This window comes from Notolepis coatsorum, assembly GCF_963971535.1.
Source record: "Notolepis coatsorum genome assembly, chromosome: 6".
Classification (NCBI taxonomy): Eukaryota; Metazoa; Chordata; class Actinopteri; order Aulopiformes; family Paralepididae; genus Notolepis; species Notolepis coatsorum.
Genome location: NC_140170.1, coordinates 79,794,638 through 79,821,380, shown reverse-complemented (window position 1 = coordinate 79,821,380; position 26,743 = coordinate 79,794,638). Strand labels below are relative to the sequence as shown.

General features: G+C 45.8%; 1 protein-coding gene across 1 annotated transcript; it reads right to left on the bottom strand.

Annotated features, from left to right (window-relative positions):
* Positions 1-11,552: 11,552 nt before the first annotated feature.
* On the bottom strand, positions 11,553-13,636 carry LOC311229576 (green-sensitive opsin-like; the record flags this gene model as incomplete). Its single annotated transcript, XM_084315652.1, has 5 exons — positions 11,553-11,663; positions 12,043-12,282; positions 12,633-12,798; positions 12,978-13,146; positions 13,273-13,636. The coding sequence occupies 5 exons, from the start codon at positions 13,634-13,636 to the stop codon at positions 11,553-11,555; spliced, it is 1,050 nt and encodes a 349-aa protein (XP_084171778.1).
* Positions 13,637-26,743: the final 13,107 nt, after the last annotated feature.

The following is a 26,743-nucleotide window of genomic DNA, read 5'->3' as shown; positions in this document are numbered from 1 at the left end:
ATCTCTCAGAGTACCACCAGCAGGGGGCTCAAGTACCACTGGTTGAGAATGGCTGGTCTAGACACACTAGGTCAGGAGTTATGCCACTCATTGTATGTTTTGGACATATGTTTGGTTAGTTAGTGTAGGTAGTGAGGAGTAGTTTTTATTTTGACCTTTGTGTTTGTGTATAGGTAGATACGTATATTCCTCACTGAGTTAGTTTTGTTTTGTTTTACTCAGTTCATTCCTTTGGCATCATTCAAGCAAATTTCCCCCCCAGTTCCCTAAATAAAATTGCCTCCGTGTGGAAGCAGCTCAGAAGTGCAACTGTCTCTCAACTAACACATCCAACTGTTATATAGCATTACTGGCAATCGCATCTCGCTCTTCGCCATAATGAGATATCTCTTATCTCCAGCACCTGGAGATTTGCCAGCCCCTGGAATCTTCTCGGCACATCCTAACGGCGCACCGGGCCTGTCCTGGGGTTTCCTCGTCTTGTGACAGCGGATCGAGGGACGTTGCGCGGCGGCTAGCTGTCGGGCTAGGTTGCGCACAGGTAGGGCCTGCGCTACCAGGCATCAATGCTAGCATTTGTGATACTGCTCGTTGTCCCGTGAGACAACCGAGTTGTGTATTGGCGCAAGGGGCAGGATATCTGGGTAAACGTTGTCGTCATGACTCTGAGTTGGATGTTTTCCCAGCTATCCTGGAGCGCGCGGCTAATGCTAATTCTACGATGCTGGGTCACTGTTCCTTTGTTCCCTGCCGTGGGCTGTCACCACTTTTCCCTCCTCTTAACCGGTTCATTGATGAAGGTCAGTCGGTAGCTAATGTGGGGGGTTTTGCTGAGGCTTATTTACCCTTTTTATGGGTGAATGGACTGACAACAGGGCGCAAGGCAGGTGTGCCCTGGCTTGAGAGCCAGGTAGCATCGATCCTTTGCCCTGGCATGGTTGAACGGTGTCCCACCCGGAAGCCGACGCCTGAGGGCGAGTCAGCCCGGCAGGTGGCGGTATGGGCTGATGATGTTTATACCGCCACAGGATGGAATTTAGCAGCGGCCAGTGTCATTGCTCACTTGACTGTTTTTCTGTCCACATTGGTGTCGGGTAGAGGGGCTGTAGGGCCAGCCGACGCCAAAAACATCACACGTGTTTTTGGGGTTATAGACCTTTTAACTCAGTCGCAGGCTATAACCGCAGGGAGGATCAGGATGCTATAAACTCTTATTCACAGGCATCTCTGGTTGGAGCAGTCTTCCCTTGGGGAAAAGGTTTCTCCTCCTTAGGGCTCCCCTTTCCGCGGAGGGACTCCTTGGTCTTTCCGCGGAAACGCAGGCGGTATTTGACCTGGGCCCCACACCGCCTCGCACCATGCAGCCAGAGGTGAGAGCGCGGCCTCGTCAACGACTGTGGCGAGGCCCTCAACCAGCAGCTATGTTTCCCCCGCCTGAGGTACCCTGGACACAACGAAAACAGGTGACCGCAAGGCCGACAGCCTTGGCGGCCGAGGGATCGGCTACATTAGATGAGCACGCCCTAAAAAACCGTCGCCGTCTAGCTGTGTCTAGCTCACTCTCCGGTCACCCCCCCCCCCCAACACCAGCGGGATAAGGGCTCTGATTTGTTTCCTTTGGTTGCGGACCGCGTGCTTTCAATGAAGCGCAAGCGGCCCCACGTTTCGCTTCTCATGGGGACAGGGGCTGACACCCAGTTGATGGCTAGGCCTGGGTCTGTCCATGAGAATGTTGTGCTGTCAAGCGGCTCCCACGCCACGCGTTCTGTGTCTGTGGTTGGTGAGCCTGGTGTTACGTCTGTCGACAACAAAGGTTGTCAGCAGGGGGGCTCGAGGCCTCTTGAGGCACAGCGCGGGTTCCCCCAACCTCGCCTTCGCCAGGCCGGGTATCACGTTAGTGCCTCCCACGGCTGGATGACCGGCAGTGGTCTGGCAGGCGCGCGTGATTTGGGTGGTAGTAATATCACTGCAGGGCTACGGTGTGTAGGAACCCACCCTATCGGGCAGTGTGGGGGCCTCACACCTTGCATGTCCAGCTGTAGAACAGTTCCTCAGCAATCCATGCTGGCGAGGTGTTCAGTGGGGGAGCTTTTGTCACCCAGTGTGATGTCAGCTTCCCCCGTATCAAACCGGCCCTTTCTGTCGGGGTTCCCCCTTGGGTGCGATTGCCTCGTTGGTAGTGTCAGGGTCCGATATCCCGACTCCACAAGACGCCCTGCTCGCGCGGTTAGCGGGTCCAGGGTTGGCAACGCACAGCGGGCGGGACCAGGCCGCCTATCTACGGTTCCTAGCGGACCAGCGCCAAGTGGCGGCGGGTGCGCTTTGGGATTATCATCACATATGGCTACAGCAGTGCCCTTGACGAGGTGGATGGAGAGAACGTTGAGGTGGGGGCTTGTGTTGCAGTTTGCACAACCCCACCCTCCGTTTTCAGGTTTGGTGCAGACCTTGTTGTCAGGGTCAGCAGCAGTGACAGCTCTGGCCGACGAGATACAATCTCTGTTAGCGAAGCAAGCCATAGTCGTGGTCCCAAGGGAGGACGCGATGTGTGGCGTTTACTCCCGGTATTTTCTGGTGCCCAAGAAATCGGGAGGTATCAGACCTATTCTGGATCTGTCTGCGTTCAATCGGATGATTGTGGCGAGGCGGTTCAGGATGTTGACCATCAAACACCTGAAAAACTCTGTCAGGGTGGGAGACTGGTTCACCTCCATAGACCTGAAGGATGCGTATTTTCACATCCCGATCTTCCCTCCTCACAGGAAATTCCTTTGTTTCCTTTTTCAGGGTGTGGCGTACGAATACCAGAGGCTGCCGTTCGGCTACTCTCTGGCCCCCCGCACATTCACCAAGTGCGTAGAGACCGCGCTGGAGCCTCTACGTCGTCAGGGGATACGAGTTATTTTCTATCTCGACGACATTCTGCTCCTCAGCCGGTCGGAGGAGGTCGCCAGGTCTCATACCAGGCTGGTGGTGGAATTCCTCACCAAGCTGGGTTTTGCTGTGAACTGGGAGAAGAGTACTCCTCTTCCCAGTCGACAGGTGGAGTACTTGGGGTTGGTTCTAAGCTCAAGGCCCATGAGGGAGCGGCGGCGAGTGGCTCAGGGGGCTCCATCCTGGCAGGACGGTTACGGCGCTGTCCGTGATGCGCCTACTCGGTATGATGGCATCTGCTCACTCTGTGGTCCCTCTTGGCCTCCTCTTCATGAGGAGGATACAGAGGTGGTTTTCCAGTATGGGAATAGACCTGGTGAGAGGCAAGTGGAAACGTCTGAAGGTTCCCATGTCAATACTAGGGGATCTCGACCACTGGGGGAGGACTGGTACCCTCACCAGCGGGGTCTCCATGGGCAACAGGCTATCACACGTCACAGTCTTCACCGACGCCTCCCTCACGGGATGGGGGGGGACATGTCGGACCAACGCAGTAGGGGGCAGCTGGATGTGCCATGCTGCCCGGTCTGCACTGCATATCAATAAGGAGTGCATTGTTATTGAGTAGGGGAGAATGGCTATGCCATTTATGTTGGTTAGAATATTTTGTTGGAATTGAAGGCGGTCCTTCTGGTCCTCAAGCGGCTTGGCCACTTGGTGGTGGGCGAGCACGTGTTGGTCAGGATGGACAACACGACGACAGCGTTGTATATCAACAGACAGGGTGGAGTACACTCCATCCGTCTGCACCGGGCGGCAGTCGAGCTCTGGCTATGGGCGTCTCTCAATCTGCGCAGCCTGAGGGCGCTCCACATCCCTGGCAAGCAGAATGTGGGCGCGAATGGGGACTACGTCCAGACATAGTCAGACAAGTCTGGGACCGGTTCGGGGAAGCCACGTGGATCTGTGTGCGACCAGTGCCCCTTATGGTTTTCGGTCAGTCAGGGGGACAATCCTCCCTTGGGGGTGGATGCCTTCTCGATGTATCCATGGCCGCCCGGGATTCTGTACTCTGGATTCTGGTTCCCCCCATACATCTGATAGCTCAGCTGTTGGAGCGGATACGTCGGGAGCGCAGGACCTTGATCCTGATTGCGCCGGACCGGGGCACGGCTGTGTGGTTCCCGGTCCTGATCCTGCTCTTGGTAGCCCCGCCGTGGCCTGTTCCTTGGTCATTGCGGGCCCTCTCTCAGGCGCACGGGTCTCTGTGGCTGTTCCCTGTTCTGGGACAGCCGCTGATGGTTTGGCTGTTGAGAGGGTGAGTTTGGAGGGGATGGGTCTTGACCTTTCTGTGGTCGACACCATCCGAAACGCGCGTGCTCCCTCCACTATCGCAGTTTACGTGGGTAGGTGGCATACTTTTCAAGAGTGGTGTAAGGTGGGGGGCTGGGACCCGGTGTCCTGCCCCCTGGATGCTGTCCTTTCCTTCCTTCAGTCTATTTTGGGTAGACTGTCGGCCTCGACAGTGAGGGTATATGCCGCGGCTATATCCTCTTGTCATGTGGGGTTTGAGAGCAGTACGTTGTTCAGCCACCCTCTTGTGAAGCGTTTCCTGCTTGGCGCTCGGCGTCTCAAGCCGGTGGAACGTTCTCTGTCTCCGAGTTGGGACCTCCAACTGGTCCTCGGCCGGTTGTCTGAGGCCCCGTTTGAGCCTCTTGAGCAGGCGTCTTTGGAGCAGCATTCTTTCAAGACTGCGTTCCTGCTGGCCATCACCTCCGCTAAGCGCGTGGGTGAGCTGTGTGCTCTCTCGTGCGGCCTGAGTGCTTGTCTATTCGTGCCAATAGCGGTGCGACTCTGAGGCCTAATCCAGTGCCAAAAAATATCCGGAGCTCTTTTCACTCCAGGGATATTGTGATTCAGGCGTTTCATCCGCCTCCTCACGCTAGTGGGTTAGAGGCGAGCCTTCACCTGTCGTGTCCCGTCCGGGCTTTGGGGGTTTACCTCAGTCGGACTCGGGATCTCAGGGCTGCCGATCAGCTTTTTGTTTGTTACGGTGGCCCTCGCGCTGGTAAGCAGCGCCTGTCGCATTGGCTGGCGAGGGCATTGCCCTTTGCTACATGTTGCCTGGACAGGTCCCCCCTGGGGGTGTCAGGGCACACTCCGCTCGTGGGGTGGCGGCCTCTGCCGCCTTGTTAGGGCAGGCCTCGTGGAGGACATCTCTGCTGTGGCCTCCTGGTCCTCCCCGGGTCCTTTCGTCAAGTTTTACCTCATGGACATGACTGGGGGTTCAGTCTCCCAGGCGGTTCTGAGGTCTGGGACCTCCCGTGTGTCCCGCCTCTCGGTGGGTTAGCAGGGGTGTGCGGGTGTGTGCCACGGGGTGTTGTGTCACACGTGGTTCCGCCTGTACTGTGCATTTTTAGGGGTCTCTGGTTCCCTCTTTTTCGCACTTTGGTGGAGTTGATTGCCGCCCCCCCTTCACTAGGACGGGCAGGTGGACGGGACTCCCCTCCCCCCTGGTAGTAGGGCTTGCGGGTCCTCAGGGGGTACACTTGTCGGGCCACGCGTCTGCTCTGCCCCATATCTCATTATGGCGAAGAGCGAGACGCGATTGCCAGTAATGCTATATAACGAAAGGTTATCCTATAACCTAGTTATATGAATACTGGCTGAGCGTCTCGCTCTTAGCGCCCTGAGGTCCCTTGGTAGGGTTTTCAATGTTGGAAACTTTTTTTTCCGAGGAAGGGGTAGTGTGACCATGTCCGGCGTCTTATAGGAGGACGCCGGGGCATGGCCTGGTCAGGTGCATGGGTGCATTTGTTTTGTTCATGAGCACAGTAGGTGCTGGAGATAAGAGATATCTCATTATGGCGAAGAGCGAGACGCTCAGCCAGTATTCATATAACTAGGTTATAGGATAACCTTTCGTTCTCACTAACACATCCAACAAACTAACACATCCAACTGTTCTCACTAACACATCCAACAAACTAACACATCCAACAAACTAACACATCCAACAAACTAACACATCCAACTTCTATTTTCTTTCTTTTTTTACCTACTTTCTATAGAACTTCATTCTTAGATGCTTCTATAGAAAGTAGGTAAAAAAATATATACGTTTTCTTTGCCCTATAGGAGGAATATTTTTTTTAACCTACTTTCTATAGAAGCAGCTGGGAGGTGCGCTGTTTTTGCACATTTTATTAATGTCCGCCTTGTTTCCAACTGGTTAAGCTTAGGCACTATTTTGAAGTCGCCCTCTTTCGAAGTTGGTTATGCTTAGAGTTTGGAATCAGGGCTGGTTGTCTATCGCCCTGCTCTAAATATAAACTCTAAGCATAACCGACTTCGAAAGAGGGCGATTTCGAAAGAGTGCCTAAGCTTAACCAGTTGGAAACAAGGCGGACATTAATAAAATTTGCAATTAATCAATCAATAAATCAATTCACGCGATATTTATTTTGTTCCACAATGACTCATGACCCACCAATTACATAATCCAACATTGTGTAAGAAACTAACACATTCGCCGTGACAGAATCGTTTTTTATTTAGTCGTTATGACGCTGTCAACATATCCATTCGTAAGGTTATTGTCCGCCATCTTGCTTTCAGTTCTAAAAACTCGCAAGCCGGATTGATTGTAATTCGGTTGTGGGCGGGTCTTGGGACCACGAGCAGGGGTTATAACAAATACCCACTTTAACTTGACTGTTTCAGCCAATCAGAATCGAGAAATTTGCATGCCATTGTATAATACTGTACGCTTACTTTTTACAGAGTACTGCAAAAGTATTTTTAGGCTAATATCTTATGGGCTGAGGCCTTCCCCTGCACTAAAGATCTGCACGGACTTTGGTTAAGATTCTTGCTAAGGAAATAATACCAAGATTTGGAATTTCAGAAACCATAAATTCTGACAGAGGCACTCAGGTGACTCAGGCCTTATGTAAATAACCATCAATAGAATGGAAATGTTGCATTCCTTAATATGTGCAGGCTAGTATGGAGACTGGAGAAAGCTGGGTAAAATTGTTACCTGCTACTGTATATTGGCGAAATTAGAATGACTCCCAATGCCACAACAATACCATTTCCTGCTCCCTGGGTGCATGGCAAAGGAGACATGGTCGGACACCATTATCTGTGATTATACCGATGGCATCTATGGTGTCTAGCTCTCTTATTATCCCTTCAGAGAAACCAACACACCCCCTTAACCTGATAGACCTGGTCCTGGTCAAATCCCTGAACCCCTGGAAGGTTAGTGAAGCAGCCTTATGGTCCTCTAGCCCACGGTCCTCCAGCCTACAGTTATCAAGCCTTACGGTCCTCCAGCCTACGGTTCTCAAGCCTTACGGTCCTCCAGCCTACGGTTCTCAAGCCTTACGGTCCTCCAGCCTATGGTTCTCCAGCCTACGGTCCTCCAGCCTACGATTCTCAAGCCTACGGTCCTCCAGCCTACGATTCTCAAGCCTATGGTCCTCAAGCCTACGGTTCTCAAGCCTACGGTCCTCCAGCCTACGGTCCTCAAGCCTATGGTCCTCCAGCCTACTGTCCTCCAGCCTACGGTCCTCCAGCCTACGGTTCTTCAGCCTACGGTTCTCAAGCCTACGGTCCTCAAGCCTTACAGTCCTCCATTCTATGGTTCTCCAGCCTACGGTTCTCAAGCCTTAGTCAAGTCAAGTCAAGTCAGTTTTATTTGTATAGCACATTTCCAGGCAGCGGCAGCTGACACCAAAGTGCTTCACAAGCAAGTTGATAAAAAAAACAAATAGTGTGAGGCAAGGTATAAGATTAAAAGAAAGAAAAAAATACATAGCAAAGCAATGAAAGCAACAAAAACAAAACAATATGGTGCAAGATATAGGATTAAAAACATAATAAAGCAATGAAAGTAATAAAAACTGGTAGGACACAGTAAAACAAAGAGGATAGAAGGGCCAGGGGTCTAGTGGTGGTTAAGTAGGGGGGAAGGCCAAGGAGAACAGGTAGGTTTTCAAGAGTGATTTAAAAGCCTGTACGGTCTGGGCAGTCCGTACGCTGAGGGGGAGGCTGTTCCACAATCTAGGCGCTGCGGTGGAGAAAGCTCTGTCTCCCGTAGTCTTGAGCCTGGTTCTGGGTACCACCAATAGCATCTGGTCAGCTGATCTGAGGGATCGGTGGGGGGTGTGGCGGTGCAGGAGCTCGGACAGATAGGAGGGAGCCGTGCCATTTAATGATTTAAAAACATTTAGTGCTAATTTAAAATCGATCCTGAAGCTAACAGGCAGCCAGTGGAGCGAGGCCAAAACTGGGCTGATGTGTTCGTGTTTTCTTGTTTTGGTGAGGAGGCGCGCGGCTGCGTTCTGCACCAGTTGTAGGCGGCGGAGGAGGGACTTGTCGATGCCCGTGTACAGAGCATTGCAGTAGTCGAGGCGGGTGGTGACAAAGGCATGTATCACCGTCTCTAGGTTACTTTGGGAGAGGTATGCCTTTGTCTTCGCCAGGAGTCTAAGGTGGTAAAAGCTGTTTTTAACTACGGCGCTGACCTGTCTATCGAATTTAAAATTGCTGTCGAAGATGACCCCGAGGTTCCTGACAGAGGTGGAGAGGTTTGGGCCCAGGGGACCAAGTGCGTCAATGAGGGGGGGCGGGGGGGCACTATTAAAAACAATGACCTCGGTTTTCCCTTCGTTCAATGTCAGGGAGTTTTCGGACATCCAGCACTTGATTTCTGCCAGGCAGTCAAGCAGTGGTTCTATTGACGTCTTCCCTTGGGTGGGCTTTAAGGGGAGGTAAACCTGCACGTCATCGGCGAAGCAGTGGAATGAGATATTGTGTTTTGCCAAGATCTGGCCTAGGGGGAGTATGTATAGGAGGAAGAGAGTGGGACCCAATATCGAGCCTTGGGGCACCCCGCAGGTGAGGGGGGCCACAGAGGAAGTGAGATCACCGAGTTGGACAGAGAAGGTCCTATTACTCAGGTAGGACCGGAACCAGCCTAAGACGGGGCCCCTAAGGCCTACGTAATGCTTGAGGCGAGCTATAAGGATGTGGTGATCTACCGTGTCAAAGGCGGCTGAGAGGTCAAGGAGTAATAGTAGGGATGAGTTTCATGCATCAGCAGCTGTAATCAGGTCGTTTAAGACACGGAGGAGAGCCGTTTCAGTGCTGTGTCGTGGTTTAAAGCCAGATTGGAATTTGTCATGGATGTTGTTGTGTTCAAGGAATGATTGTAGCTGTATGTAGACTATGCGCTTACGGTCCTCCGGCTTACGGTTATCAAGCCTTATGGTCCTCCAGTACTGCAAAAGTATTTTTAGGCTAATATCTTATGGGCTGAGGCCTTCCCCTGCACTAAAGATCTGCAGAGACTTTGGTTAAGATTCTTGCTAAGGAAATAATACCAAGATTTGGAATTTCAGAAACCATAAATTCTGACAGAGGCACTCCATTTACATCCAAGATGACTCAGGCCTTATGTAAATATCCATCAATAGAATGGAAATGTTGCATTCCTTAATATGTGCAGGCTAGTATGGAGACTGGGGAAAGCTGGGTAAAATTGTTACCTGCTACTGTATATTGGTTATCAAGCCTTACGGTCGTCCAGACTACGGTTCTCAAGCCTATGGTCCTCCAGCCTACGGTCCTCCAGCCTTAAGGTCCATCGACGGCAGAGACCACCATGCAAGGTGCCAACCTGCTCATCGGGAGCAGTTAAGGGTTAATTGTCTTGCTCAAGGACACTTCGACTCGCTTCCCAGGAGAAGCGGGAATCAAATCGGGAACCTCCGGATTACCAGATGACTGCTCTACCTCCTGACCCAATCTTGCCCCTCATACATACAGATGGTTTTCATTTTTTGTTTGTGTTGCGCTGCCGGTGTATATCCAGGGTTCCTACAGGTGTTCTCAAGGCTGTGAAAGTACTTGAAATTAATTACATTAACTGTAAATCAGATGTTGCTGTGCTACAACCTAAATTGTGTTTCTTGTCACAGAACATAGTTCTGCTTTTCTGTTGTGGCTCAATAATTTATAATTTAAAGGTCCCATGCATTATAAATGGCCTTTTCCAGTGTTTAGCATTGTTTCCTAGCAATGGGGGATTATATCAATGTGGTCTGTGTCGTTAATGATGATTGACTCATCAGTCTAGTCTCGAGTTCACGAGATCTTCCCTCACTCAACTAAGCCGTTCTGATTTGACTGTTTTGCTGACGTGAATATGGCACAGATTGAGCTGATTGGCTCTGTGGTTGTAGTCACCGCCCACAATTCGCTCAACAGAGCGAGTGGATTACTTCCTCAAACAGAGTGCAGAGTCCGACAGACAGCAGAGAACGAGCGAGAGAGGGAGCGAGAGAGATAGAGAGGGAGAGAGACAGATAGAGAGGGAGAGAGACAGATAGAGAGGGAGAGAGAGAGGGACTGGCGGGACCGTGTGCAGGAGTGTGTGTAAAAATGTGTGTGTGCCGTCTCTCTCCCTCGTCGGAGCATTTACACACAAACTTGACTGCGTGTGTGTCGGGGACGCATCTCTCCTCTCTCTCTCCCTCTCTCTGTCTGTCTCTGTCTCTCTCTCTCGTTTGCTCGTTTTCTCTCTCGCTCTCTCTCGCTCTCTCTCGTATGTATCACGCTGTGTGGGTGACTGTCACTCAAAGCGCTTATGGGCGGAGCCCATCCAATAACAGCCTGAAATCCTGAGGCTGAAAAATTATGCTTTTGAGTACTTCATTAGAAATATAAAACAATGAATACTTTTTTTTTTTAAACGTACAGATGTGTTCCATAGACTCACAGGAATTGTGTAAAGTTGCCCAAATAATGCAAGGAATAACAATGCATGACCCCTTTAATTTGATGAATTTATACTCATCATTTTGAGTGTATGAACTTACACACTTGATTGATATTATACGCACTGAGCCAAAGAAAGTGCAAGTACTTTGAAAACATGTAGGAACCATTTAGAAGTTTTCTACTTTACATCTACTGTCACATTTATTTGTAATTGTTTTAATGGCTTGTATGTAAAGCACTTTGAGCTGCATCCTTATTATTATACAGTATATAATCGGCCAATGTATACAATAACAAAATAGTCTTTTCATGCATGCATTTATTAACCTAGAAGTTATTTATAAAATATATACAGAAAATTATGACATGGGCCAGCAAATATGCTAGTCCCTCAATGGCATACAAATAGTTTCATTTTCCATCAGATCTGATACTCACAAATTATTCACATCCAAATATTTGTTACCACCTCTGAAATACAAAACAAAGCAATACACTTTATTGTAGAAATGTTTAGATGATCCCGCTTGCTAGATCTTGCTCCTGAGAATTGTGTTCTATCACTGGTTGTCAAAAGGTTTTCAAAGTGTTGTGTCTCAGTGGTGACTCAGATGATCTTGGTTTGGAGGATTAGCATACAAAACAAATGCAATGTCACACCAGTTACAAGTGGTAAATTTAGCCATGTACACAGAAAATTCAGTTTTGAGGTGTATGCTGGAATGAGTATGTCCATTCATTGCAGATCAATTTTTTTTGCTTATGTCCATTTGGTCAAAGTTTAATAACTTTCTTCAGTCCAGAATCAGGTAGATGTCAGGAGGGAAAATGTCCAGAGGTGTGAGGACATATTTATTCTTAAGACACAGAGGACACTTGAGATTCTTCTATCCTTGAGAAACTGAGGAGACTTCTGTCTTGCTGCTGGTACTGGATGTTGAGCTCTCATCATCAACCATGCCACCCATTCCAACAGTGCTCATCATGCAGTTACGGAACTGAAAAGAAAGAAACAGCAGTCAGATACAGATACATGTGTTTTGTTATTATGTTCTATTATGTCTTTCAAGATGCCAAGGCTGGAGATTCTTGTTTTAGCAAGAATTGGACACAAAGTCTAGGCTCCCTCACTCAAATTCCTGTTTTGTAATAATGCAATCAGCTCTGAACCAGGAAATATATTCTCATATGAATTGAAAACTGTTGCAATTAGTTAATTTACCTTTAGCTTTGGTTGTGTATTTGATTTTAAACAATGGATTATTGTTGTAGTGTTATTGTTATATCTCTTGGAGTGGGAGAGGGCAAATTGTAGTATAGTTGAATAGTATAGCATAGTAATATGTGAATGTTTCCACTACAGTCTGACTGACTGACCTGTTTGTTAAACAGCACATAGATGACTGGGTTGAACACAGATGAGGCCTTGGAGAAGTAGGCAGGGATGGCCATTCCAAGAGCAGTGAAAGCAGCTCCCTTGTTGAAGAAAATCCAAGCAGCAAAGCTGGCATATGGAAGCCAAGCAGTCAGGAAACCAAAGACCATCAAGACGCACATACGTGTGACTTCCCTCTCAGCCTTCTGGGTGGATTCTGACTCCTGCTGCTGAGCTGCGGCCTAAAAACAGAACAGACAGTCAGGCTACATTTCACAGGCTACAGTGTATAATATACAGTACAGTGTCACCTAGAGTGAATCAGATGAGAAGTACTAGTTCAGTATCATAACAATAGTTTGACCAAGGCCACCATTTGCTCAAGAGGGTCAATTGTGTTTGTCCACTACGCTATACTGTATACTATAATGTATAGTATACTTAATGAACAGAAAACTCTCAGGAAAGCCAGTGTGATCCTACATGGCCCCACAGATCCTCTTTACAGCATTTGAGTGGATGCTCTGAGGCCGGCACTGAGACTGCCCAGTGGGAAGGACTAATAGATGGAAAGTATAAATAAGGAACCTACCGCTTTGACTGTCAGGACAAGGCTTCCATAAGTGAAGAAGATGGTGAAGACGGGGAAACAGAAGTGGCAGGAGAACATGTACAGTACATATGATTCATTGTTGAATCCTGGGGCCAGCGTGTAGTAGTCTGGTCCACATGAGGTCTGGATTCCCTCTGGAATGTACCTGTTGGAGAAAAAGACATGGGGATAATAGAGCGCAATATTAGCAAATCATAGCAAATAAATATGTACTGCATAGTGAACACTGGTTGAGCTCTGGGGAAGCACGGGTTGATTCAAGAGTCAGCTGTAGCTAATGTCTAACATGTCAATGACACTTTGTGTTCTCTACTTTCAAAGTACCTGGACCAGCCGAAGAATGGAGGGAAAGCACAAGATGCAGCCATGACCCAGGTGAGAGCGACTCCAGCTCCAGCATGAGTTGTACTGAACTTGAAGCTGCCCATGGGTTTGCAGACAACAATATATCTCTCAACAGCCAGCACTACCAATGACCACAGAGAAACTTGACCTGTAATTGAATGTGAAAGAAGTGTTCAGTGAGACATTTAGATCTTGAGCATTAAAGTACTAACATTTTACCATTATAATACAACAATATGCATTTACAGCAGTGATAAATGTTCCCATGTCATACCTCCTAATGTAGCCACTCCTCCCTCAATGGCACAGGCCATTGGTCCGAAAAGGAAGTAGCCATTCATAGCAGATATGAAGGTAATGAAGAATCCACCAACGACCATGGTCAATCCAGCGACGGCCAAGTTGACAAGAATGAAGTTCATAGGTTGCCGGAGCTTCTTGTTCTGAGCTGTGGTCACCAATGTCAGACCATTGAGAGGGCCGCCGAAAATGATGAGGAGAAACATGTAGAAAGCCTGGAAATAGAACACCATAGGATCTGCCAAGTAATACTGTGGGTATTCAAAGGGATTCCTCACAAGCCCAGTCCTGTTGTTCATGGGAACGTAGAAGTTCTTCCCCTCTGTGCCGTTCTCCATCTTGCTTCAATGTATTCTCAGACCGTGTACTGCTAGTCTGGAGGTGTGAGTACAGCGTAGATGCACTGTATGCCAATTGTGTCTTAGGTTCAAGTTTTATACCTTCAGGCTTCATTCACAAATTAGCTAAACAAATCACCTAAACAAGATTACAATGGGTTTAAGAAGTTGAGTCTAAGCCTAATTGTTAACACCATCCATTGGACATCAATTTAAATATACAGTATATACTGTATAAAATGTACTGCTATTAGAGGGCAGTACTTAACTTGTACATGTGGTGTTAGGGTCTCCAGCGACCCGTTTCAAGGTTATAATATGTAATAACTACCATGTAATTGATTTTTATTAGAACAAGGCTTTATGATATCCTCCACAACACATATATAAGCACAGCAAAACTATGTTTCACCATTTCTTCTGAAAATTCTGAAGGTATCTGCAGAAAAAAAGGTACGACTGTGGTGTTAGGGTCATTCTTGACCCGGCAAGGTAACTATAAAAATACTAAATATAAATAAATAAAATTATTATAAATATACTAAACTTTTTTTCAGAAGTTATATTCTAATATTTCTATTATAGTCAGAAAACATTATTATCTATGGGTTTCACATTTAGTATATTATGATTGAACAACCTCATTTTCATCTTAAAAATAAGGGACATGATGTGTCTCGGCCATAAAATCAAATTACAATGGGATTATAGGGTTATGAATGCATATAATGTTAGTTAGGATGTAGTATTAACTATATTGAGTGATACTCCTTTCTTTTTCGTGGTCAGGACTGAGTTAGACCCCGGGTTAACATTGACCCGCTAACAACGGTCAGTGGTGCCAATTCGTAACACAACATGAGGGTTAACTTACGTTACAGAAACTTGATCTAATTTCCTAATGCACACCGGGATGTCATTACTGTAGTGAGCTGTCAAATGCAAATGCCTCAAGGACAGAACTCACCCCAGTCCTTACCCAGCTATACGTACAGTATGCTAATTACGACAGGACATGTGGCACCATTCATGTTTCTACAATATCCAATCCAATCCAACTTTATTTATAAAGCGCTTTAACAGCCACAGGGGCACAAAGTGCTGTACAGAGGGAGCATAAAAAAACTATAAGCAGCACTAAAAATAGATAAAAGAACAAGAGTACCAAAAAGGAGGGAAAAAAGGTAAACATTAAACATAAAGATTTAAATAGATGAGAGTACTTAAAAATATTTTAAAGCAAAGGACACAGTAACAAAACGATACCGGAGGGGACACGAGATGCAAGGCTTTGTCCACATTGCAGCCGACCAGTGGGAGGCATGGTCTAGCAACGTTCGAGACAGGGGAGGGAAGAATTGGATAATACGAAATTGGGATGGGATAAAAATAGAAAAAATGGGGGAGAAAAAGTAGAAAAAAAAAAAAAAAAAAAAAAAAGATACAACAATAACACAGTAAAACAATAAGATCATAAAATCAACAATCTACATGGTGTCGAAAGCCAGCGAGAAAAGGTGGGTCTTAAGGAGGCCTTTAAAATGGGACAGTGATGAGGCCTGCCTAATCTGCAGCGGCAGCTCGTTTCCACATTTTGGGGGCAACAACAGAGAAGGCACGGTCCCCCCTGAGCTTACGCCTAGTTTTAGGCACTACTAGGAGCAGCTGGTCAGCTGACCTGAGAGAGCGAGAAGGTGTATAGAACTGCAACAGCTCAGAGAGGTAGGGTGGGGCAAGGTCATGAAGAGCTTTAAAAGCAAATAAAATAATTTTAAAAATGAATCCTAAAGTGCACAGGGAGCCAGTGGAGTGAGGATAAAATCGGTGAGATGTGGTCATATTTACGAGTGCCAGTTAACACTTTGAGTGCCACGGACGAGAATTCTCGTTATTTCATGCCGACCGTTGAGTGCCACGGACGAGAAATCTCTTTTTTTTTTATTAGCGATTTGAATTAATATTTCATCAATCTAGCCTCACGTTAGTGCTGCAAACTCTCTCTGAGCTCCATTGGGAAAATACCGCCCCCTATCGTCTCTCCCTGTGGTACTGCACCCCTTTGGAATGGATTGAATGAAACGCATGGGGGAAAAAATCCTGCTTCCTCATTTTACTTCTCAGGCAAGTCACCCAAGACGATCGGATTCATTGCCGAGCCCCAGAACAGCGTGGAATACATATTTCCAGTACCCAGCGTTGGATCAATAAACGCGATCGATATTTGGAATGGCGATCAGGAATTGGAATAATCTTTTTGGAGAACATCTGATCTGAGGTAAGGAATCTATTTTACTATTTTACGTCAACGTGTGCCCTATGTGTGTGTGTGCGTGTGTGTGTGTGTGCTGATCAGGAAATGAGATAATCAATTTTTCAGCCCGCTTCTATAGCGTGCATAAGTACACATACTATCGATAATCTAGCGTTTATTTGAAAACGATTCATAAATAGGCCGAAAAATTACAATGTTTTTTGTGTATTCCAGAATATTCCAGTAAAGGGCGTTTATCACAGAATCTTTATATTTTCCTGAAACTTTCAAAAAACTAGAGTTTTTCAAAATGGTATAAAACGGAAATTAACCGATTAAAAAACAATCCGTTTCGACAATGTTGACTGCAAACAAGTCATTGATAAGCGACGGCCAGATTATACACATAATTTAAGACGTAGTTTATGCGTTTGCAAATATGAGAGCGCTATCATTGAAGTGGGTGGTGGCACTCAAGCGCTAAATCGTGCGCCCCCCTGCTGGCACTCAAAGTGTTAAAAGACGCGCAGCAGCGTTCTGCACCATTTGAAGGCAAGCCACCGAGGATCCACTCACCCCTATATAAAGTGCATTGCAGTAATCCAGCCTAGTAGTCACAAAGGCATGGATTACTGCTTCAAAATGCTGCGCCTGTAGGATGGGCTTAATTTTGGCCAGCTGCCTTAACTGGAAAAAGCTTGATTTGACCACAGCCTTGGTCTGGCTGTCAAATTTAAGTTCTTTACTATTGGTTTGACATGTTGTGCCAGCGAACCCAGGTCTAGCAGTGAGGTCACAGAGGGGCCACCAAATACCATGACCTCTGTCTTTTTATCATTAAGATTTAAACAATTAAATTCCATCCAGACATTTGGTCAGCGGCTCTATGGAAAAGGAGCCAGACTTTTTTAGTGGCATATAAATCTGTCTGTCATCAGCGTAGCAGTGAAAAGGGATGCCATGCTTTCTGAGGATAGAACCAAGGGGCAATAAATAAATAGAGAAAAGGACAGCGCCAAGTATCGAGCCCTGGGGTACACCATACAATAGGGGGGCAGTAGAGGACACAGAGTCCTCAAGCCTAACATAAAAAGATCGATCTGCCAGGTAGGACTTGAACCCGGCTATGCCTCTGATGCCCACCCACTGTTCAAGGCGGGCAATTCAAATCTCATGGTCCACCGTGTCAAATGCAGCCGACAGGTCTAAAAGGACCAGGACAACACAGTCACTGGAATCAGTAGCAAAAAATATGTCATTAAAAACAATAAAAGATGTGTTAGGAACAATAATCTACTGCCCATTGTGTTTAAAAATAGAATTACAAGATAACCACGTGGCTGGACCACAACTACCCTCTATGGCTAATAAATTAATCCATTTATCTGAGGCCCCCAGCCATAGGCGAACATTAGGCGAGGCTATAGTTGGGAGTATATTAATTTCTGTCGATCTCCCTAGCATTTAAGGCTTTTTTCCTTTTTTGCTTGCGCTCGCACCTGCAAGCAGTGCTGTCCATGGTTCTGACTTCATACAATACACACACCCATTAGGCTACTACAGCAAGCCCCACTCATTTAATATATAGTTCAAATTAAGTGTTCAAATGAAGGCATACAATATGATTAACCATTGTCTTACCTTGCAACGTTTTGTCTTGGCATCAATTATCTCTTCTGCTTTAAGTGTGTCTGTGAGATCACTTTCAATGTAAAGCAGACTCAGAGTTGACCGTCTCTCCTGGCGCATTGTTGTTCTTAGCCAGTCACAGATGCGCCTCATTGCTGAGAAAGACAAGTTGCGGTGCCGACAGGCAATGACAGAGCCAAACGGAAATGTTTTTCATAATTTGGATCTCATCATGCTTTGAAAACAATGTACATACAGTGAATGAATGAATGAATGAATGAATGAATGAATGAATGAATGAATGAATGAATGAATGAATGAATGAATGAATGAATGAATGAATGAATGAATGAATGAATGAAAACTTTATTTAACAGATTGCAGAATGGGTACAATACAGTACGGCTCAATACACACAATTGTTAAGGGGATGCAGACCTGAGAAAGACGTTTGTCTTATTTCCATCCAGTAGCTCTAAAAAGTGTCTACGATTTGATGAACTCTGACTCTCATCATGCCCTCATAGAGCAAGCCCGTGTTTGCCAAGATAAAGCAACATCTCAACAATAGGATGTGATTGGTTACATGGAATGCAACCTAAGCCTACCCATAATCACCTTGGTGAATTATCACCTGATTGTCACCAGGGGGCTGCAGCGACAACACACACACACAATATAGTAGCCTATATAATGCTGTGCACATATATTATATATAATTTTCTAAATTCCCAGCATAACATTTGGGAAGGCTTAGCCTACCCTAGCCTTCATTACCCGCTGCCTATGCCCCCAGGACTGTCCTGCAGCAACTTAACCAGTTAACTAGTTAACATTCTGGGGAATACTCCATGAACACCTTGAACAATTGTTAGTGTTTCAGAATGATCACTGAAAGGTTAGCCTAGATCAGGGGTGGCCAACCAGTCAGACACTGGTTTAATTTTGGCCTCACAGGGTTAACCTCTTAAGCCCGAGATATACAGTAAAAGTGTATATTTTCAGAATTACGTTTGTTTACCAATTATTTTAACTATTAGTGAAATATAAGATTATAGAAATCTCAGGGCATTGAGTCGGAAACCGGCGCATATTGACAGGAGGAAGTGGCACAGCCAAAAGTGAGTGTAGTATTTTGAAGGAAGAGACTCAGGGCTTTCGAATTTAGAAAAACTAGCCTACCCAGCTCACACCAGCCCCAGTCAATCATCTGACTTCTGGATTTACTTTTTTATTTCTCTTATTTTTTGGGATTATTTCCCACAAACCTGAATGTTATTGCCGTAAAACAGAACGCAGTTAGTTTCTCTACCTTTCTGTGAACGTCTTGCAAAAAACGGTGTTGCAATACGATGAAAAATGGTGGAGAAATTTACATTATAAAAAAGATGGCAGAATTCAGTACTGTATCTACAAGTAAATGTTTATTCTACGTCCTTATTGAATGAGTGACATACAAAAAAAAAGTTAAAAAAAAAATGTTATGGATAGAAGAGCCGCACATTGACGGGCAAAGATCCGCATGTGGCTCGCGAGCCGCGGGTTGGCCACCCCTGGCCTAGATGTTAACATCTTCCATAAGTATACAATATATACTTACCTTTCTTGTCCAACCTGAGACTCCTGAGACTAAAATGACTTGTCAACTGTACAACACACTGTACGTAATGAAGTAAAATGTTGCTGTAGTATTCTTCAAAATCAAGGGCGCTAAATAAGCTTAATTGTGTTCAGAATATTACTTGTTTGACATTGCCCAGAAAGACCCTGCATATGTGACAGGCTACAGGTAAGTTATCACACAGATCCCTCAGACACACCAAGACACGGCTGTAGTAGCAGAAATATTCTCTTTGTTCTAACATTTCACAATATTTGACAAAGCACTTGGCCTACTCCCTTCAACCTCCCAACTGACAGGGTAAGGTAGGAAATAACTGAAGCTATATAAAAATGAGGTGAAAGGCAACTACAAATATGGGGTGAAATAATCACTACAAATACACTGCACTGCACTCCACTCCACACATTTCTGTCATGCACTATTTGGTTGTTAAGTCGTGATGTATCGACCTTCCAATAGACAGTTTCCGGGGCCAAGCTTCCTGCGTTGGCTGAGGGTCTCTTCTTTTCAACAGGCCTCAGTGCTGTGTCCCTTGTTGTTTTGATAGAGCTGAGTCATAAGAAACTGTTTGGGGTAAGTGCTCCTAATATCTCCCGCTGTCAGAAGCGGAGCATTTGGGCATTTTAGGAGAGTTGGGAGGGTCATCAGCTGATGAGGCTCACCTGGGCAGCCTGGGCCAACATTCTCTCTCTCTCTCTTTAGAAAACATCCACCTTTTTCTTCAGTTTGTTTAACTTTTGTTAAACATCATCCTCCATGCTCACTCACACATACACTGCATTCACCACTGATTCTATTCCTCTAACACACTCCATGACTTTGTTTATACATTTACTTTGCAATATACCTTGTTGAACCTTGTTTCATGTGTGGTCTCCCCTTTTGGTCACTTACTTTTGAGTCTGTGTGTGACAAAAATGAGGGCTCATCCATACGTTTGATTGGTAGTGATATACTTTTGTAGTTTATTTGACTTTGACCTAGATCTAGCCATGTTTATGTTTGTTTGATTGGCCTTTGATTATTTCATCTTTTGTTTTTGCATGGTTTGGTTGACTTGCCCTGTTGGAGTGTTAACAAAAGATCAAGTTTGGGAGTATCACACAGTTGTTTGGTTTCCCTTTTGTCTCTATTTAGCAGTTTGGGGTTGATGATGGGGGATGGGAAGCAGCTTAAATGGCAACAATACGTTTGTCTGCTTCTCTTCTCTGGATATTTGGGGGTTAGGTTAGTGCTGGTCCATGTGTTGCTCTTGAGGATGGCCATGTTTTTTGTTTTATTTTGGTTCTCTCTATGAGACCAGTCATTTTGTTAATCTGTCTCTATTGTGGCGGCGAGGGTGTTTATAGCATTTGTCTGACTTCAGGACTGTCAGCTTGCTGGTGACCTGGCCCGGTCACTGAGCTGAGTGTTTAATCTGCTCACCGCCAGTACCTGCCAAGAAAGGTTTTGAGCTTAAATAGTTAGTTAATAGGTATTGTAATAAGAACAAAGCTTATATGATTACTGACAAAGGACCTTGCTTCACCTATTGGACTAATGTACCTGTGGGCGCTGGTTGAAATAACCCCTAGCCACGCCCACCTCCCTAGTATATAACCAGCTGAAGTGGCCATGCTCACCCGTCTAAGACAGAATTCCATTCGAAAAATGGACGGGTCCTCGGGGCTAAAAATGCAAGACGCTTTGCCAGTAATCATATAACTAGGGTTATAGAATAGCCTTCATTATTTCATACTGGCTGCACGTATTGTTTCGCCTATTGGACTAATGGACGGAAAGCAAACGTGTACCCCCTGAGGTCCTTTACAGACCATCGGAAGTGGGGAGGGTCCTAGCCCCACACTTGTCCTAACGAAGAGCATAAGGATAGATAAATGGCTGCATTTATATATCGCTTTTATCCAAATCGCTTTACAATTTGTTCACCGACACTGTGCATAACGGGGTGCAGCTCCGCCCTAAAACAGTAAAACGGGATGAAGATGAGGTCCCGGCACTAAAATGGTAAATGGTAAATGGCTGCATTTACATAGCACTTTTATCCAAAGCGCTTTACAATTTGTTCCTCACATTTTACCCATTCACACACCGACGGCGGAGGCAACCATGCAAGGTGCCAACCTGCTCATCGGGAGCAATTAGGGGTTAAGTGTCTTGCCCAAAGTCACTTCAACACGCTGCCCGGGAGGAGCATGAATCGAACCGGGAACCTCCGGATTACCAGATGACTGCTCTACCTCCTAAGCCACTGTCGCCCCTCACTAAGGACAGCATAAGAGACAGAACTTGCAGCTATGTCCATCAGATAGAACCTGGTGAAAGGACCCGGAGAGGACCAAGAGCCTGCAGAAAGAGGCGGAAATGTCCTCCACCATGACCCCTCTGAGCAGGGCAGAAGAAGCCGTGCGCTCTGATCCCTGCAGGGGGGACTTGCCCTTGCACAACCACTGTGACAGGCATTTGTGTTGACTGGTGGTAGATCTATTTATGTACAGGAAGCCAATGTTCTGTCGCAGAATATCCACATGGAACTTAAATGAACATTTCTCATCGAGCCGCAAGCCAAGACATTTATACTCAGTGACTCTCTCAATGTTAGAACCACCTACGGTAGATATATGTAGTTCTTCATAATCAACATTTCTGGCTCTGGAGAACAGCATAAACGTAGTTTTACTAGCATTGAGGACTCATTTAAGATTTATGAAAAACATCCTGAAGAACATTAAATGAAATCTGCAAGTTCTTAGTGGCCAACTGAACAGTGTCAGTGATACAGTACACAATAGTATCGTCCACATACGGGCATGACAGTCATTCAAAGAAGAAACAATATCATTAATATAAATAGTAAAAAGGACAGGACCCAACACTGAACCTTGCGTCACACCTTTAGTTATAGACAATAATTCAGATTGAGCAGGACCCGATTTCACACACTGATGCCTAGAGAAGATGGATAATCCTGAAACCAATCACATGCAATACTAGAAGCTGACTTTTGACAGATCTATAAAGAGAGCAGCTTTTATCCAAAGCCAAAATTATATAAAGTTCAAGTTTTGTTTTATTTGTCACATATACAGGTGCAGCTCAATACATTAGAATATCGTGGAAAAGTCCATTTATTTCAGTAATTCAATAAAAACGTGAAACTCTCATATATTATAGATTCATTACACACAAAGTGAAATATTTCAAGCCTTTATTTGTTAACATTTTGAAAAGTATGGCTTACAGCTAATGAAAGCCCCAAATTCAGTATCTCAGAGAATTGGAATATTACACAAGACTAATAAAAAAAATATTTTTAATATAGAAATGTCTGCATTCTGAAAAGTGTGTTCATGTATGATCACGTAGTACTTGGTTGGGGCTCCTTTTGCACAAATTACTGCATCAATTTGCGGTGTGGCATGGAGGCGATTAGCCTGTGGCACTGCTGAGGTGTTATGGAAGCCCAGGTTGCTTTGATAGTGGCCTTCAGCTCGTCCGCATTGTTGGGTCTGGCGTCTCTCATCTTCCTCTTGACAATACCCCATAGATTCTCTATGGGGTTCAGGTCAGGCGAGTTTGCTGGCCAATCAAGCACAGTAATACCATGGTCATTAAACCAGTTATTGGTACTTTTGGCAGTGTGGGCAGGTGCCAAGTCTTGCTGGAAAATGAAATCAACATCTCCATAAAGCTTGTCAGCAGAAGGAAGCATGAAGTGCTCTAAAACCTCCTGGTAGATGGCTGCGTTGACTCTGGACTTGAGAAAACACAGTGGGCCAACACCATCAGATGACACAGCACCCCAAATCATCACTGACGGTGGAAACTTCACACTGGACTTCAAGCAACCTGGATGATGTGCCTCTCCACTCTTCTTCCAGACTCTGGGACCTTGATTTCCAAATGAAATGCAACATTTACTTTCATCTGAAAAAAGGACTTTGGACTTTGGAGCAACAGTCCAGTTATTTTTCTCCTTAGCCCAGGTAAGACGCTTCTGACGTTGTCTCTGGTTTAGGAGTGGCTTGACACGAGGAATGCGACAGTTGTAGCACATGTCCTGGACACGTCTGTGTGTGGTGGCTCTTGATGCTCTGTCCACTCCTTGTGAAGCTCCCCCAAATTCTTGAATAGGCTTTGCTTGACAATCCTCTCAAGGCTGCGGTTGTCCCTGTTGCTTGTGCACCTTTTCCTACCACACTTTTTCCTTCCACTCAACTTTCTATGGATATGCTTGGATACAGCACTCTGTGAACAGCCAGCTTATTTAGCAATGACCTTTTGTGGCTTACCGTCCTTGTGGAGGGTGTCAATCACTGTCTTCTGGACAACTGTCAAGGCAGCAGTCTTCCCCATGATTGTGTAGCCCACTAAACCAGACTGAAAGACAATTTAAAGGCTCAGGAAACCTTTGCAGGTGTTTTCAGTTAATTATCTGATTAGAGTGGGTCAACGTGAGACTACAATATTGAACCTTTTCACAATATTCTAATTCTGTGAGATACTGAATTTGGGGTTTTCATGAGCTGTAAGCCATGATCTTCAAAATTAAAACAAATAAAGGCTTGACATATTTCACGTTGTGTGTAATAATGAATCTATAACCTATAAGAGTTTAGCCTTTTTAATTGAATTACTGAAATAAATGAACTTGTCCACAATATTCAAATTTATTGAGCTGCACCTGTAAGGTACATGTACATTACAGTGAAATGCTTGATTCTGTATGACCCTCCTGAGATTGTGTTTCATACAGTAAAAAAGTAAAAAGAATAAAGACCAAACACTATACAAAATATACAATATACAAAACTAAAGTACAAAATGCAACAAAATGCAAAGATTACTGTAGGTAGATATGTAGTGCAAATATTATTAGTAATACATAGATAAAATATGGTGTAGTGTTAAAAAGAGTTTAAAGTGTCTAAATTAAGGTGAATGTTTAAAGTGAGTGTGTGCATGTGGATGTGTGTGCAATGAATGAAGAATGGATGGGTTAGTGTTGCATAGTCATTGAGCATCCTGATGGGGATAGAAGCTCATTTCGAGTCTCTCTGTACTGGCCATGAGACTCCAGTAGCAGTGCAAAGAGGCAGTTGTTTGGGTGGCTAGAGTCGTTGACTATTCTCTTAGCCTTGGCCCTGCAACACCTGGTGTAAATGTCCTGGATAGTGGGAGGTCCACCTCCACCTTGTGGAATAACTGTATCCCCCGCCATCTCATTGTAATTACCCCCTCCCTGACAGACAGCCCAATACCCAAGTCTACCCCTACCCCACTCACACACCCTTTGTCCCTCACCTCCAACCCCCCCGCCCAAGCCTACCCTCTCCATCTTGTTTACTCACCCCACCCCCTCCCTTACCTCGTCTCTCTCACCTGACATCCCCCCCTATCCAATCCACCTCTACTCTAGTGATTCTACAGTCGAGTTTGTCAGTCAGTCTTGTTTGGACGTTGGTAGGTAGGGCTGGCGTCCACCCCCTACGGTGTGCCCTCACAAGCAGGCCTCCACGCAACCCCCGCTTGCGGCTTCTTTTGTTTCTGTGCTCCAGGGCCTGTCGGATTCCCTGGCCCCACCGCTTGTCTCTCAATAACTCTTCAGGTAAGTTCTTTGTTGTGATCCAGTCTGATTTTCTACATACTACAACTGTCTGAGTATGAGGTCCACAGAACCTTCAAGGTGAAAGCAGGGAAGGCAGAGGTCCGCAGAACCTTCAAGGTGAAAGCAGGGAAGGCAGAGGTCCGCAGAACCTTCAAGGTGAAAGCAGGGAAGGCAGAGGTCCGCAGAACCTTCAAGGTGAAAGCAGGGAAGGCAGAGGTCCGCAGAACCTTCAAGGTGAAAGCAGGGAAGGCAGAGGTCCCCAGAACCTTCAAGGTGAAAGCAGGGAAGGCAGAGGTCCGCAGAACCTTCAAGGTGAAAGCAGGGAAGGCAGAGGTCCGCAGAACCTTCAAGGTGAAAGCAGGGAAGGCAGAGGTCCGCAGAAACTTCAAGGTGAAAGCAGGGAAGGCAGTTGTTCACCCCGTATCTTTAACCCATTAAGCTTACCCCACGCTTGGCATAAAACGCCTGACGACTGCATACCCAAAGTCATTTGCGATTTTTATACTTTATACTTATAGCACATGTATGAGTCTTGTCTCTTTAAAAAAATCACTTGAGTGCTAATGTAATAGAGAAACAGAGGTTTGAGCACATTGAAATAAAATATTTGCTCCTTACTTTTGTGTTGACTTGTTGCCAGATGCCTGTTTTTGGGTTCCAGCTGAGAGGTAGGAGCTGGAAAACATATTGGTTCCATAGCGTGGAGTCTTATGTAGTACAGGTCCAAAGTTTATAAAAATGCAAAAGGCGGCAAATTCAACTTTCCAACAATGTACTGGTTGCACGGCAACGAATCCAGCGAGGAGCCGGCAGACGAGGGCGTGGCGTACCGTGTATGTGCCGAACGTTAAGAGGTTAAGACCTGTGCGGACCAGCTAGCTCCTGTGTTCACCGACATATTCAATGCATAACTGCAGCAGGCCGTCGTTCCAGTGTGCTTCAAAGAGATGACCATTGTGCCATGACCCAAGAAGACCTGGGTTACAGGCCTCAATGACTATCGTCCAGTGGTCCTAACACCCATAGCCATGAAGTGCATGGAGAAGCTGATTGATTGATTGATTGATTGATTGATTGATTGATTGATTGATTGAAAACTTTATTAACAGATTGCAGACTGGGTACAGTACAGTACAGCTCAATACATACAATTGTTAAGGGGATGCAGACCAGAGAAAGACTTTCGTCTTGTTTACATCAGGGTCCCCCATTTTCAATTCATCATAACATATATGACATACATGACATACAGATAGACAGTACTGCTACATCTATACATTTATGACATACCAGATTTGCAAATACAGTACTGTTTGTGATACAAAAAGAGTCCAGAAAAGAGAGTATATACATTTGACATAGAAACTGTACATTGGAGGTGGTGGGGGGGGGGGGGGGGGGGGGGGGGTTGGGTAGGAGGGGTGGGTGGGTGGGGGACAAGCAAAACTGTACATTGGAATATTGACAAAACCATACTTGGTAATTTACTGTACATTGGAGGGGGTTGGGTTAGGACATTTACAGGGGCCAGTTTCGAATTGCAGTCTCCCGTAGGTGTTCTTTGAGAGTGTTTTTGAAAGTGGGTAGTGATTCACATTCCTTTACAGCTTTGGGTAGGGCGTTCCACATTGATGTGGCATAATTGCAAAATGTGTTTAGTCCCTTGTTTGAGCCAAATCTGGGTTTAACATGATTTGTGGAGCTCCCTCTGGTGTTGTGATCGTGGTATTCACTGACCTTTGGGAAGTATTTTGACATGTACATGGGTACCTTGGTCGTGTAGTGTATCTTGTAGACCAGGCCGCTCTACATCCTCTGGCCGCCTCAGACCCACTCCTATCCGAGCTCCGAGAGGGTCATCAAAGAGAAGTCGCTATTCTCGGTCCTCGCTCCACAAACTTCCCACCACAGTTAGGACAGCCGAAACCTGATCAATCTTTCGCCGTCGACTAAAAACACCCTTTTTCACATTCTTACTGTCTTATACTATCATGC